The following is a 15,188-nucleotide window of genomic DNA, read 5'->3' as shown; positions in this document are numbered from 1 at the left end:
CAAAACTTAATGAAGTGGTCAGAATCATGTCTGACCCACTCCATATGTCTCCTGATATATTGCGCATCTTATGATCCTATCTTACTCATGCTGTTCACTTTTCATATAATCAACATGGATGAAATACAAAATAACATTATATTTTTTAAACACAAATATGAAACTGAATGTGTTTTCTTTAATGGCTACAACACGTATACAATACAGAGAAATTTCGGAGCAAGATTTGAGCAAACACCGTTTTACCGGTGAGAATGTGGGGGAGGGGTGCGATTTTTCGAATAATAATTGAATAATTCCCAGCAATCATCGAATATTATTTTTGCTTGAAATACCCATCCCTAATTGGTAATGATGACATAGGCTAATAATGTTGTGGTTTGTTTAGTCAGATGTTGAATCAGTAACCGCTCTGACAGATTCAAGGGTTCAGTCAGGACAGGATTCATGAGTTTGAATATGTGAGTTTACATCTTTTTAAATGAATCATTATAAACCATGGTCATTTATTGTGTACAAAGCCCCGAACATGACGTACAGGATGAGGAAAAAACAAGACATCATGGCTATGAATTATGAACTCATTCCTACAACTTTTTAGTTTATCTTCATTTTCATTGATCTCCATTAAAAGGAGGGAATGAATTACAAGTTGGCTACGATTTACCCACAACAAAAGAACGCTGTAAGCAAACATGGCCACTGTTTATCTAAAACAAGGAAATTAATTTTAAAAATGTGGCTACGAAATGAGTTGAGAACGTTTTTTATTCATGGCCAAACACAAAAAAAATAAAAAATAATTTATATATATATATATATATATATATATATATATATATATATATATATATATAATTTTTTATTTATTTATTTTCTGTGAATTGGCCCTTTTAGTAATTAATTTAACAATTTTAGTAATCAATTTAACATCTTCTCACATTGCCTTAGACTTGGGCCGAGTCCCTCCTTACTTTCTTTGCACTCTGAAACCTCAACCTCCAAATGTGAGAGAGCATTGAGATCAGAGCCTTTGGTCACCCGCTAGACCCCTGACTCATAGCCCACGTGTGTCCGTGCCATCCGGAATTCCTGTTTTCACGTTTTCCTCTCTGCCGCTGTATGTCATGTATCTCCTCAGCTCTCCATCCATTCCGCTCCACTGGCCACTGTACTACGCCTACAGAGAGCACCCTGCATCTCAGCAGGGAAATCCCTCCTGTTTGATCCAGACTCTTTCAGCCCTAAAGAGCAAACAGTTTTTTTCTTTTTTTTTAACTCCTGTTTATAATCCCTTAAGTACTTGTGCTTAATTGAAAATCCTTGGCCTTGATCACTACAGCCTTCCCCCTCAGCTGCTGCCCTCAGCACATGTCATCATGCATATTGTGAATCATGGCTTTCAGATTAATGATTCACGTCTGTTTTTTCTCTCGCTCGCTTACTATCTGTGTTATTTTTATTTATCGTCACGGCTGGCTAGATGACAGAATGTGATCATGAACGTATCAGTTGACTCACAACGCAGAACAACAAGGGATGTGCAAAAGCATGTGGATGAGTGTTTTTGTATCATTTGAGTCTTACATGTCTCTAATAAACAGAGTAAATATGTGCAATAACCCCCAAAAGCACCCCTCTTGGAGTCTGCATGACACAATCGTGGTTTGTTTTGGTTGTTCTTTCATTTCGTTGCCGTCTGCCGCCCTTATTGTCTGTGCAGCCATGGGGGTGGCGCCGGTGATCTGATCATTCGCTGCTGTTTATAGTTTGGAGCTCAGACAAAGTGACACAAATTTACAGGTTATTGACACTGCTGTGATATTAAGGTTGGGAAAGCTGTAGCTTACCAAAACTACAAGCAGTTTATAATTGAAAGTATTCAAAAAAAAATCTAATCAAATAAAGCAGACTGAATTTAAATTGAATTGACTGTCAATAAGTACTGATTCCAGGGATTTTCAAACTTTGATGCCCAAACAAGGACCCCCTAAAAGTAATGAATACATTGTTCTTGAATGAATCTTAATGTTATAGTCATCTGTTTAATACTAGTTCAGTACTTATACTCGCGCACATTCGCACAATAATAAAACTAGAAAATGGCTTGCAGCAGTTTAGAACGATACTAAAGTACTAACTGCTGTGTTTTATATTTTTATGTATGTAAAATATTTTGTGCTATGTATTCAATGGACCTGAGGAGCTCTCTTTAAATTACAGTTAACATGTAGAGCCTAATGATTTCTGTGACTAGAAAACACGGACCAAATCGTGGAATCCAGTCAATATTAAATGTTCTGTATAATATGGAATGTCACAGAGTTTGGCCAATTTTGGATGGATAAATCAAAAGCATGGCTGTACAATGAATCATATTTGATTCCCACATGACAGCCCACATGAACTTCATTTTCAGAACAGCTAACTAGTGGAGAATTCAAACCATTTTGTTGGAAACTTTTTTTTTTTTTTTTTCCTGAAAAGCCTGTTTGTTTTGTGATGTGTCTCTTTTTATGTGTTCGCTTACTTCCTGTTACATGTTGTGTAGTTGCACACAGCACCTTAACCTAGAGTTTAGAAAATACAACATAATCTTTGAAACCAGTAGATGGCAGTTTGTTTTAAATGAATGTGAAGTATTTTGTGCACCACTTGCGTCAGCAACATGAAATCGCAAAAATAATGACTGTTTTTAAACAGGTTTCCTGTACACTCCGCTGTCTTCCATTGGTCGGAAAAACGGATAGTTCTGTGACTCCTGCCCCAAAATCACACCATTGGTTGAGACAATATTGATGTGACAGGATACTCAAACAAACAGAGCAATGTTTTGCCTATAAAGGGAATGGAGGTTAACTCCTTAAATTCATTAAATTCCTTTCAGATGAGGCTCAGTATTTCACTCCTCCAGCTGTTGAAAAACAAACAGTGCATTCATGATGTTGTTCTCTGTCCACAGACCTGTAAAGTCCATGTAGGTTGATCAACAGAGTTTATAAACCTCAATGACTTGCCGGTGTCAGATTCAGGACAGTTGCTGTGCTATAACACGGCTTGACTGAGATGGTGAACCATCATGGCCGTATTTGTTTTTAATTGAGGCCAAGAGGCCAAAAGTGAAGGGTGGTACTGAAAGCATATCCTCATAGCACAACAGTGATCCCAAGTTGAGTGTAGCCAATTTACTGTGTGCCATCTGCATTATTTATCAGCGCAATTATTAATTATTTATTGGGCACTGTCATGAATGGGGCTGTTGTGTTTACACATGGAGAGTTGTTTCACTGAGAAGGGCATTGTGTGGTATTAGATGAAGTCAAGCTAGATCTTATTCTTATTAATATTGAAGGTTAAAGCTAACAATAGTCCAACGCATTCAATTGCTGTTTATAACAACAATAATAATAATAATAATAATAATAATAATAATAATAATTACAATAATAACTTGAATAAAACGAGTTGGATAGAAACCTTTACCATTAATATTATAGTAATGTACCAACTGACAGGGTTTCCTGTATAGTTTTACAGCATTAGTTGAGTTTTTTTTTTTTTATTGTACTGCACCTGATGTATATACAAATTAACTGATTAAATTTAATCGAGATTAGAATGTGAATCAAAATCTAAATGTGAAATTTGTGTCGATGCCCAACCCTATGTAATATAGTGCATACACATATTTTTCTAAATACTCCTCTCTTGAGTGATGTTTTTTCTAGCTGGCCACAAGCTATGGACATTGAATGAGGTAAATGTGGCATTGTTTACATTGTGTCTCATTCACTAAGCGTGCGTACATACACATTTGTGCGTGAAATGTGCATACGAACGATTTTAAGAACCAATCGTGATTCACCAAAAATTGTGTAATAAAACATTCTAAATTTACAATAAAATATAGGAACAACTGAAACCACACGTACTCAAAAGCACTTGCTCTTTACGGCCTTATAATCATGTTAAGTTATATTTCATCCTAACACGACTATAATTATATTGAAGTAGGTTGCATTAATTGTATTACATGATCCATATATAAAATGATACAATACAATTTTTAAACAAAACAATTTAATTTCATCTAATACATTCCATCATATACAGTTAAAGAGTAAGATACAGCTGGTTAATGAGAGGTCTGTAATCTGGCTCTGTATAAACAGTGTTTATTGTGAGAATGGCACACTTGGCATTGTTCGAGGATTGGGCAAGAACCCGTCTGCAAACAGCAGGAAGTTTGAGAGTGACGAAAGGCTGTAATGAAAGCTTGTGCGGAAAGCCCTTAAATGGAGATGGTTTGGACGTGTTTTATGCAAATGACTAACCTTGTGAATGTGGCCGCTCATTTAGAATACTCCATATTCACTAACATCAGAACGATGTTAAGAACAAATCCATGTGCATACGAATGTGTTGTGAATTAAGCGTGAGAAGTTCTCCTGTGCGTACAAATACGAAATAATCTATGCAATTATTAGTGAATGAGACCCATTGTTGTTTGTGGGTGAATTAATATGGCGTTGTTTTTTTTGACGTCTTTTCGCAGTTGAAACATTGATTGATTGATTACATGAGGCATGATACTTTTCATGATGCAATTTCTATCTTTCAACCTTCTATAACTAGTAGTAGTAAGAGGAAGAGATGATTAGATGTTTGAATTTAGTGATAAAATTTATAGAATTTATAGAAAGCTGAGATTTATTTCATATCGAAAATAGCAAAGCACAAAAGTTATTGCAATTTATTGGATGGCAGGCACTCTATAAGTAATTTTTGGTGCATGCATCAACTGAAAACCGCATAGACTTGGGATCAATAGTTGTTCAACAAAATGAAGCTTGATTTAAATCAGTCAGTTGATTATAATCAACCGAGCCATAAATATATTGCTAGATAAAGCTTAACCAACCTTAACTGTGACAAGGGAAATGTTATAAGATATTTGTATATCTCTGGTGTCCAAAATCCTACTCCACATCATGTGTCTGTCCGCATTGCACAGCATTTTCACTTTCTATTGGACATTCATCCATTTCCCAAAACAGTGGAGAACAGTGTATTACCTACTTCCTAAAATACAATATTTTTTTAGCAAAGCTAGTAGCAAAGCTTTGATAGAATAAAACCAAAATGTTATTTACTTCATTTAAATAATTTAAAATGTACCCTTTGGGCACATGGGGATGTTTTGTCAAATGTTGCTAACCTCTGACACCAGTTTCCTCTCCAAAGTAGCTATAGCTAAGTAAACCCACTCACAATCACACATACAGCGTCAGCTACACTTATACGTCTCACTTCCTCACTGTCTATAGGCTGTCACTTTCAGCATAGTTATTTTAACCTCTTTAGTGTCTACGACTAAAGTTTCATTTTCACCTTTTTGCGCTCTCTCTCTCTCTCTCTCTCTCTCTCTCTCTCTCTCTCTCTCTCTCTCTCTCTCACTCACTCACTCACTCACTCACTCACACACACACACACACACACACACACACACACACACACACACACACACACACACACACACACACACACACACACACACACACACACACACACACACACACACACACACACACACACACACACACTCCTTCAAATGTTTTTAGCTTTGACCTCTTTAGGATGCCACAGACATGTTCAGTATGTGAAGCATTCAGTCTTACAGCTTCAGTCATGTCATGTCAAGTACATTGAACTGGTAAAATAGCAATTTGAAGGGAAAACTCATTTAAGGGAGTGTAGTGTTAATACTCTTAAGCTATTAGACCGTTTAGGTGAAATGTGTCTTGTATAAAACTCTTGTTGCATTGTCATGTTTAGACTTAACACACTCCATTGATGATACAGAGTCATGTTTAGACTTTACACCCTCCATTGAAGATAATGACTGTTTTACTCAATGCACCTTGTTCAAATTGTTCTCATAAAACAGAGTATAAGGGTGTTTCTGTCGTGTTGCTTTTGCTTTGACTGTTTTTGCACAGGAGTAGTTCACCCATAAATGGAAAATACTGCTTTTATTTACTCACCCTTATTTTACAAACTTGTATGCTGTTGTGTTAACATTTAGGCTATCACAATGTCAGGAAACTTTATGATGAATGATGATGATGATGATTATTATTATTATTATTATATAAATTTATTATAAATAGCTGCTTACGTGTTTGGAATGGGCAAGTAAATAGAACAAGTTTTTTTCTTCATTTGAACTATTGGTTTTTGGTTGAATTTGATTTGATTTCTGTTGATGTATATGGAACCATGGATTTTGATGTTTGCCAGGTTTTTTTTTTTTAAGTCATTTTCCAAATTGTGGACGGTTGATTTCCAGCCATTTCCACAGGTTATTGACTTCCATTAAATCCTTTTTTTTTTTGCATCAGATGAATCAAAACCAAGTTTCTTGTAAAGTTATAGGTTTGTATATTGCAAGGATACCACAAGTTTTTTTCCATACTCCAAATAAGCCACAAATTGTATTCTCTTAAGCCAGTTAAAGTGTGGCCTGTAATAGACTTGAGCCACCAGTATTGTGCGTGCGTGCGTGCGTGCTGGCGAATCAATTTGAGCTGCCCTTCCTTCATTCATCTGTTCCCTTGGGCTCAGTGTGCCTGTAATATCACACATTTCTTTTTCCACTGGCTGTCACCAGCCCTGATAATGACTTAAACAAATAAATGTGTGTTTATCATCGTCACTAGAATCACTCAGTTCAGATATCCAGGTAGATTGTTTATTTAGTAATATTTAAAATTGTTTATTTATAAAAATGTGTATTATTCTTTTTTATAAATGTATTTAATTTTTTTTAAAATTAAATTATTTTTTTGTTATGACCATCTATATCTTGGCAGCTAAGCTACTCCACATACTGCACAATGGTTTCAGCTAGAGGTTATAGGTCAAGTCTTAAGCTTCTCTGAGTCTGACACTTGGTAAAGACATAATCTTTAATGTAATCTTGTTAAAGGTGATTTGTTTTCACTGTCTGGGAGATCTCAGCGTTTTTATAGTATAAATAGCCATTGCTTTTATAAAACAAAAGCTGATATTTCATTATAGCCTAATGCTCCTTTTTTGCATCCTTTATTTTGAATTTGACTTTATTCCTCTATCTTTTCCTCTTTTCTTTGTCTCAGGTTATGAAAAGACCGAAGACACTTCAGAGAAGACTTCTCTAGCAGACCAGGAAGATTCCAGATTAATATTCCTCAATCAGCCCCAGTTTACCAAGTTCTGCAATAATCGTGTCAGGTAAAGCCACACTCACACCTGTGCTTCTGAGTGTTACTCTTTCTTCATAAAGGGTTGAACAGGCCGTCATGGTGAACACAGGGTTAACATTTCTAGGCGGTGGATGAAGAGAGTGTTGATTACAAAAACTTATTTTATTCAATACTAAAATGTAGTGATTAAAATATGGTTAAGTGTATTAAATCAATTATTTTACCTAGTAGTTGTTTGTGGTGTTCATTATCATGAAATAAATACTTTTTATTGAGCAAGGATCTATTAAATTGATAAAAATTGACAGTAAAGACATTTGTTACAAACTGTTCTAACATTTATATTGTTACAAAAGGCTGTTCTTTTGAACATTCTATTCATCAAAGAAAAAAATGTATCACAGATTCCACAAAAATATGTAGGCAGCAATGCATCTCAGTAGATTTCACAACAGAGCTCATATTTAATGTCAGGAAAAAAAGAAAGTTTAATAAGGCTCTTGAACAGACTACTGCCACAGATGGATGGATCAAGAAGATTTTGAAAAAGATTTTGAAGATTGAGCAGGGAAGGAACTGTACGAATATAGTACCACATTAAAACTAGTGAGCTGTATTTGACAAAAGAGGAAGTGTTGCCATTTTCCAGCCGCCACAACGGTTCACTATGTCCAAGTTACATTTTGTACTCATAGTGATTGGTAAGGTGATGTATGGCAGACAGAGAGGAGGTAGGAGAAGGTAATGTGGTTAATATATGATTTCTGCTGAATCACATGCTGAATACGTTAAAGAGATAGTTCACCAAAATTGTGTGATTAATTTACTCGCCCACAAAAGTTCAGCTTGTGTCAATGAAATTAACTGATTTTGAGAAGGGTTGAGGCATGTCATTTAGGCATGTTTACCTCAATAACTGTAAAGAAACTATGTTTCACCTGTCAACTAAGCTCATTTGTAGAAGTGTTATTGACATTATGCCAGAGCTGCCTTGGTCGCTGTCTGCCATTGTCTGTGATGCTTTAATATTAATAAAAACAACCATTTTAGTAATAAAAAAAAAATATATTTTCTATGAAATGTTTCGTTTTCCACAAATTCTGTGTTGTGAATTTTCAAGTAATCAAATGAAGACATAAAACATTAATTTAATTGATCTTTTATATGTCAAACAACATGCGGCACAACTGAGCTTTATACTGTTCAAATTACAACATAAATTTGATAATTTTGCATTCATGTTCTCATATAATGAGACTGCGGAGGCTGAAAAACACCGCGAGCGTCGTGTGTGTGTGGGGGTGGGGGGTAAATGAAACCGCCACTCATTCACACAGAGACACGCAGAACTTGCAGGATTCGTATTTAAATGGTCTTACTCTTGTGCCCAGATGCGTTCTCAGGTACTGAAATTTGGCACAGATTGATTTAATGTGAATCGATACTCGGTAGTACTGACGTAATTCGGTTGGTGCCATTAAAAGTACAGAGTTGGGTACCCAACCCTAATTTTGAGCAAATGGTTTGTTTTGAATCCAATGTGAATTGGTTTAAGATGATCTGTCTTAGTAACATTCACATAAGTTGTTGCTTGGTTTTTCCTGCAGTGAGAGCGCAATCATTCAGATGAGATGTCACTCTCAGACTGCAGATTTTCAGCATTGAAACCCAAAAGCATCTATTTGATCGTTCCATCTGCATCTAGTGATCATTACGGCACTCATTATTAATGCTGTAGTCTGATTATTGCAGTGAATAACAGCGCTGAGTTTTGCTGTCTCATGTCTGGACTGTTTATCAGTACTTCTAGCTTTTCTATATATAGAGGGCTGTCCCTTGTACAGTGGATAAAACAGTAGCTTTAAACGTTCAGCTCCACTGTCAGACCAGGTTAATGTTTGCATTCCTGCAGCATTAAAATGGCGACTGGGAAGTCATGCTTGCTTATGTGTATGTGTTTTACGACGTAAGCTGCCATGAAAAGAAAACAGTTTTTAGTTGTAATGGGCTTCTGTCACGTTTTGCTTGTAATCATTGTTCATTTAGAAAGATCACACGCAAGGGTCAAGATATTATTTTCATTTCCTGGTGCATTTGTTCGTCTAGAAACAGTAGGCCTATCATTTAATACAGTATAATACAAATGCATGTTGTGTTCCTTCAGTAAAACTAGATGTCAGCAATTTAAAAGCCTTTTTTTTTTAAAGCTTTTTTAATTTTAAAGTTTCTTGCATTAAAAATATTTAGCATTTCCACCATGACTCAGAAGTCTAAATAGTATAGCAAAAGGGGTCAATGTATAAATTACCTCCTTTATGACTGGCTAACCTTGAAACTTGATATTTGTTATGGTTACCAACCATAATGGTGACCACCTACTCTCACTGTGGCCTTACTTCTGAAAGTATTTTTTTTTTTCATTACATTTTTCTCCTTAGGCATTTAAAAATTTCAATAAAGAGCCTTGAACCAAGTCACACAGCTTCAAAATGAATGCAAAATGATTACAACATTTCAATGTAAAAATGTTTTTAAACATTGGGGAAAAAAAGATGGTTACAGATTGTGTGCTTGGAATGAATTATTTACTCCTCCTAAAGACTCACTACCATTCATAAATTTGGGGGGAGTAAGATTTTTTTTTATTTTTTTTTAAATGATCTTTTTCAGCAGGGGTGCATTAAATTGAAAGTGTGCGTATTGCGCATAATTGGACTCATTCCCGCAGATTTTGTGTGGGCACTTTTGGTGTGAGCACAAAATCTGCGGCCTCTCAGTTCTAAATGAAGTTATTTTTCAGGTCTTAAAGTGACAGCAGCATAATATCTCTCTCATGGCTCGGGATTCACACACACACACACACACACGCACACACACACGCACATTCACACTTATGGATAATTTAGCATCTCCAGTTCATCTATACTGCATGTTTTTGGATTGTGGGGGAAACCGGAGCACCCAGAGGAAACCCTCTACGTTTCCAGCTTCTTGCTGTGATGCGACAGTGCTACCCACTACCCACTGAGCCATTGTGCCGCCCGCAGGCTAATATACCTACTGCCAAATAAGAAGATAATATCTACATGGCAGATTTTCCCCCATGGTATCAATGTCAAAATTGTGGCCAGTGAAAATGCTGAGTAACTTTGGAAAACCACTAGCCACAGTGGCTTGTGAGCAAAAAAGTTAATGTCAAGCCCTGCATCTATGTATACATATCTATGGTGTTAATGGGCCATGTTTTAATCAATATTTCATATTCATTCCGTTGTTTGACAATAGAAAAAGAAAAATATGTAAATAAGAACAGCAGTATTGTTGTATTAAAACTACTATGTACTCTGCTGTATTAAAATGCAGTATGTGAGTACAGAGGGTAGGAGCGAATCAAACAAATGTAAAAAGCTCACAGTACGCAGAATGAAAAAAACGATGCAATGACGGCATATATATTGTGCCAAAAAATTGTATCACAGTTTCTACAAAAATATTAAACCACACAACCTTATTAAACTGCGTTAATAAGAAATGTTTCTTGAGCACCAAATCGGTATATTAGAATGATTTCTGAATGATGATGTGACACTGAAGACTGGAGTAATGATGCTGAAAATTCAGCTTTGTCATCACAGGAATAAATACCGTTTTAAAATGTATTAAAATAGAAAATTGTAGTTTTAAATTGTAAAGATATCTCATAATATTACTGATTTTACTCTTATTTTTTCATTAAATAAATGCAACCTTGGTGAACATAAGATATTTCTTTCAAAAATGATTCTAGTACACAATTCTACTGACCCTAAACTTTTTTTAATTATCTAGTCGTTTTTGCCTTATCAGGAAACATCACTATATTATGATTGAACGATACATGTAATAGCTAGCTAATTATGAATGGGAATTTTACTTCCAGAACTGTTCTAGTGTTGTATGTTCATGTGCTTATGGTTGTGACATTAAGCTGCAAAAACAGGTCACCAACATTGGCTGTAACAAGTGGCCTGACTTTGTGTGATGAATGATAAATAGTGCCTACACGCACTGCTCTTTTGAAATAAACGAGTTAAATGTACTATGTCATGGACTGCTTTGAGAGCTGTTTGCGTTAGATTAAGCCTTTATATACATACTCCATTGTGTGGCTGATGTGAACTGTTGGTGAAGTTCAAGTTGTTATTCCTAAGTGCACCTTTACTATCAAAGCTGATCAGGTAAGCAGCTACTCATAGCATTGCTGTAGGCCTGTGCAATCAAGACTTGCAAACCAGTCTAAAAGGAAGAGGGATCACAAAGAGTTTCACTTGAAACAAAATATTAACATATGCTTTAGCTAAACAAACACAACCTTCTGGTGTTTGGAATATAGCGCACATGCCAAGTTATATTAAATTGCACAAATGTACACCTCAAACAAACACATTATTAACATATTAACTCAACAAAAAAACACATTTGCTCCTCACACTGTGTGCCTAAGACAAAACGGCAAGTTGATGCGTTTGCAAATACACCACCGCCAACAAAGCCGCAGTTAAAATGATTAACATCACGTGGTTAAACCCTGAGGTGCATTTTGATGAGCGGTTACGCTAGTCACCCCAGTGACTGCCTGATGAGCCAGCGTCCCGAAGCCCTCTTGTGCGATACATGTTTGTTTAAAAGCATGATGACGCCAAGTAGTGCTAAACGAGCTGAGCGTGTGGGCTAAGCAGCCGGCTGCGGTCTAGAAGCAGACCTAGATCTGGTTTCTGGGGTCGTGTAGAGGAAATGAGAGGAGAGACGCAGGTCATCTCTCTCTCTCTGCTCCTTTGTGAGAAAGCTGTTTGCTGGTATGTCATGTTGATATTGACATCCACCAAATGATTCTTAATTGTATTTCAACTTTGTATTAGTAGCCACTGTCAGTAAACATTTTTTGAAAGGTTCTGAAGAACTTGATACAAATTGAAAATGATTAATTTATGATTTTTCAATAGTAACAAATACCCTAGCGAAGTGAATGGGTCCAAAACTTCTGGTACCGTTGCTGACCGTATGACATTTTGTCTTACGTCGTTTCTTAATTTCTCACCTAGATGCATTGGATTTTTATTTTTTATTTCTGTGTGCTTGTTTGAATATGAGGACAGATGGAGATCTTACTCTTCACTCTTGCTCTCCTCCATGAATTTGAGTTACCCAGCAACATGGAAATGTGTTTCTTTATCTGAGGAACAGTAAAAGCAGCCACTAGCTACTGTTAGCCACCTGACGCACACAGCTACACTGTTCAAAAGCTGAAAGCTAGCCAAGAGAAAAGCGAGAACGACAGGCCCCTGACAGAACTTTCCATCTCGTACAGTGCTGCTAATTGCTGGGCTGCGGTGTGCCGTGTGGCGTGGACTGATAAGGATCTCTGTGAAGACCGGATCGGTGGAACGTAGAGTCAGTGAGAGGACACAGATCAGTTTCCATTTTAAGGACGTTCACGCTTCACAGACTGTCTCAGTCTCTCCAATGTGCCTTTATTGTATTGTATTGTATTGTATTGTATTGTATTGTATTGTATTGTATTGTATTGTATATTACATAATTATATGTAATTGTTAGTCATTAATCAAAATAAAAAAAAACTAATTCTGATTGAAATCAGTATTTTGGTGGGCTGATAATATTGTATTTTATATTATTATTATTATATGAGTGAATTAAAAAAAAGTAATATTCTGTTTTAAATAAATGTCTTTTGTGCTATTGTGAAATTGTATTTTATGTTTTAATATTTAATATTATATTTTTTGATCTGTTAATTAATAATAAAATGAAATGCTAATTTTCTGGTGAATAAAGTGCTAAAGTGTCTTGGTGGCTGAGAATATTTTATTTTATTTTTTATTTTATAGTTTACAATATTTAAATTTATTGTATATTAGTTTATATTCTAAATTAGTTTATATTATATTTTATATATATGAATCAGTAATTAATAAAAAATGTAATACTATTAATCTGATTCTGTTCTTTGGTGTTCTGTGAATATTGTATTGCATTGTATTTTATTATATTTTTATATTATATTTTGTTTTATGAATCATTGGTGAATAAATTTAAATACCAATATTCCGAGTGAGTGTTGAGTGTTGAATGAGTGTTTCTTGGTGGATCGTTCATTTGGAAAGTGGGTGGATAAAGAGGCAGGTGTCAGGGTTCAGACTGGGATGTTTATCTCAGTCTAAAGTGGATTCGCTGCCTTGGGCCTAATGTGTGTGTAAATCAGTCGACAGAGATGGAGGCTCTGGCAAGCTCCCACCATAGTTCACTCAAACTCAGAGCTCTTTACAGCCTTACAACTTAGCTGTTCTTTATGGTCATTAACTGCCTCTCTCCATCGCTCACTGTGTGTTTGTGCGTGTCTTTGGATGCACTGAAAACTGGGTTTGGCTAGGGGGAGAAAGTTTGATTCATGATGTGAAACCAATATCACTATTTTGGTGTAATGGTGACCAACTAAAACTGAAAACGTGAGAACTAAATGGATAATAAATAATGTCAGCCCAGTCTGCAGATGATGTCAGGTGGTTTTATATTGTGGTCATTGTTTCCACACCTTTCTCATTTCCTCTGGTCTTTTCTTTCTCTCATACAGCACTGCGAAGTACAACGTTCTTACGTTCCTGCCTCGGTTCCTGTACTCTCAGTTCAGAAGAGCAGCCAACTCCTTCTTCCTCTTCATCGCACTTCTGCAGGTAAGACTGCAATGTCAATCCTTCAGGGCAGGAGTACTGATGACAAGCTGGAGAGATTAGGACTGTCAGCTCTCACGGTCGCAGATAGACCCTCTGTGATCAGATACTGGGTTTCTTAAGTATATAGGACTGATAAAAGAGCAGGGTGAAATCGATCTCTGGCTCGGACCAATCAATCAATCAGACAGACAGACAATCAAACCAAGTGTGAAAACCTTAGTGTTATAGTGCAATATATTACACACGTGAACGCCAACATTACTAGCAACACAAGGTCGGTTGCATTCGAAATAGTTTCAGACTGCACGATAACGCATTCAATTGATTAAAGTGAAAGACATTTATAATTTCTATTTCCAATAAATGTTTAACTTTCTATTCTCCTGGAATCCTGAAAAAAAGTACTCGGAGAGCCTTGCAGCCTTGAAGAGCATAATAGACATTAAAAACAGACTTCTGAATGGTAGTGTACTGTATTTATTTCTTTTGAAACTTTAACAAATTTTGGCTCCACTGTCTGTGCAATTACCAGACGGCACAGTCACCGAGGGCTCCAGAGTGCTATAAACGTGCTATTCTTTTAGAGGCTGAATGGACCACCACCGAACAACCCGACGTGACCCTGTGGATGCACATTAAATTAATGCCTCTGTTTTTAAGCTAGCTGAATCGATGACCTGGGGGAAAAGCGAGATAACGAAAGAAGAGAAACTAAGAGAAAGGAGAGTAAAACAGAGAGAGTCAGGTGGCTTCGAAGCGCAGGTTCGGTGTATCTTCATTACGCCTCTGTCAATGCAGTGACCTTGAATGAACAGGCGTACTGTGAACGAGAACAACAGCAGGGATGGGTGTGTTGTGGCAATAAGGGGGCCAAGGTGACATCAAAACTGCTCACTTCCATCACACTCCTGCTTTTGGAAATGCCATCATAATCAATGAGACATTTTGATACTGACGTCACCAAGGTTCCATGATGATCGACTGCTCTAGTTTTCTACGCCACTGTGGTTTGGTTTGAGCGTACTCTCCTGTTTAAGTGAAACGTAATGCAGAAGGGAAAGTGTGTTGGCATCAGGTTAAAAGGATTCCGTTTCGGGTTTCCTATTGTATATCTCTGCATTCTTGGCCTCTTACTGAACCTGTCACAGCTCTGACACTTTATCTGATAGGGACACTTTCCAAAGACGTTCCGCTTTTTGATATGTAAACTCTG

General features: G+C 36.4%; 1 protein-coding gene across 3 annotated transcripts in view; it reads left to right on the top strand.

The window, feature by feature from the left end:
• Nucleotides 1–15,188, top strand: part of atp8a1 (ATPase phospholipid transporting 8A1) — a 131,655-nt gene that overhangs the window by 18,079 nt on the left and 98,388 nt on the right. For all 3 annotated transcript variants that reach the window (XM_084133612.1, XM_084133611.1, XM_084133610.1), the window contains exons 2-3: nt 7,158–7,272; nt 13,876–13,975. In XM_084133612.1, the coding sequence (XP_083989738.1) occupies nt 7,158–7,272; nt 13,876–13,975 (215 nt within the window). The remainder of the gene's footprint in view (nt 1–7,157; nt 7,273–13,875; nt 13,976–15,188) is intronic.

This window comes from Abramis brama, assembly GCF_963993115.1.
Source record: "Abramis brama genome assembly, chromosome: 13".
Lineage (NCBI taxonomy): Eukaryota > Metazoa > Chordata > Actinopteri > Cypriniformes > Leuciscidae > Abramis > Abramis brama.
The sequence above is the reverse complement of the archived record's forward strand: the minus strand, read 5'-3'. Positions and strand labels throughout refer to the sequence as shown.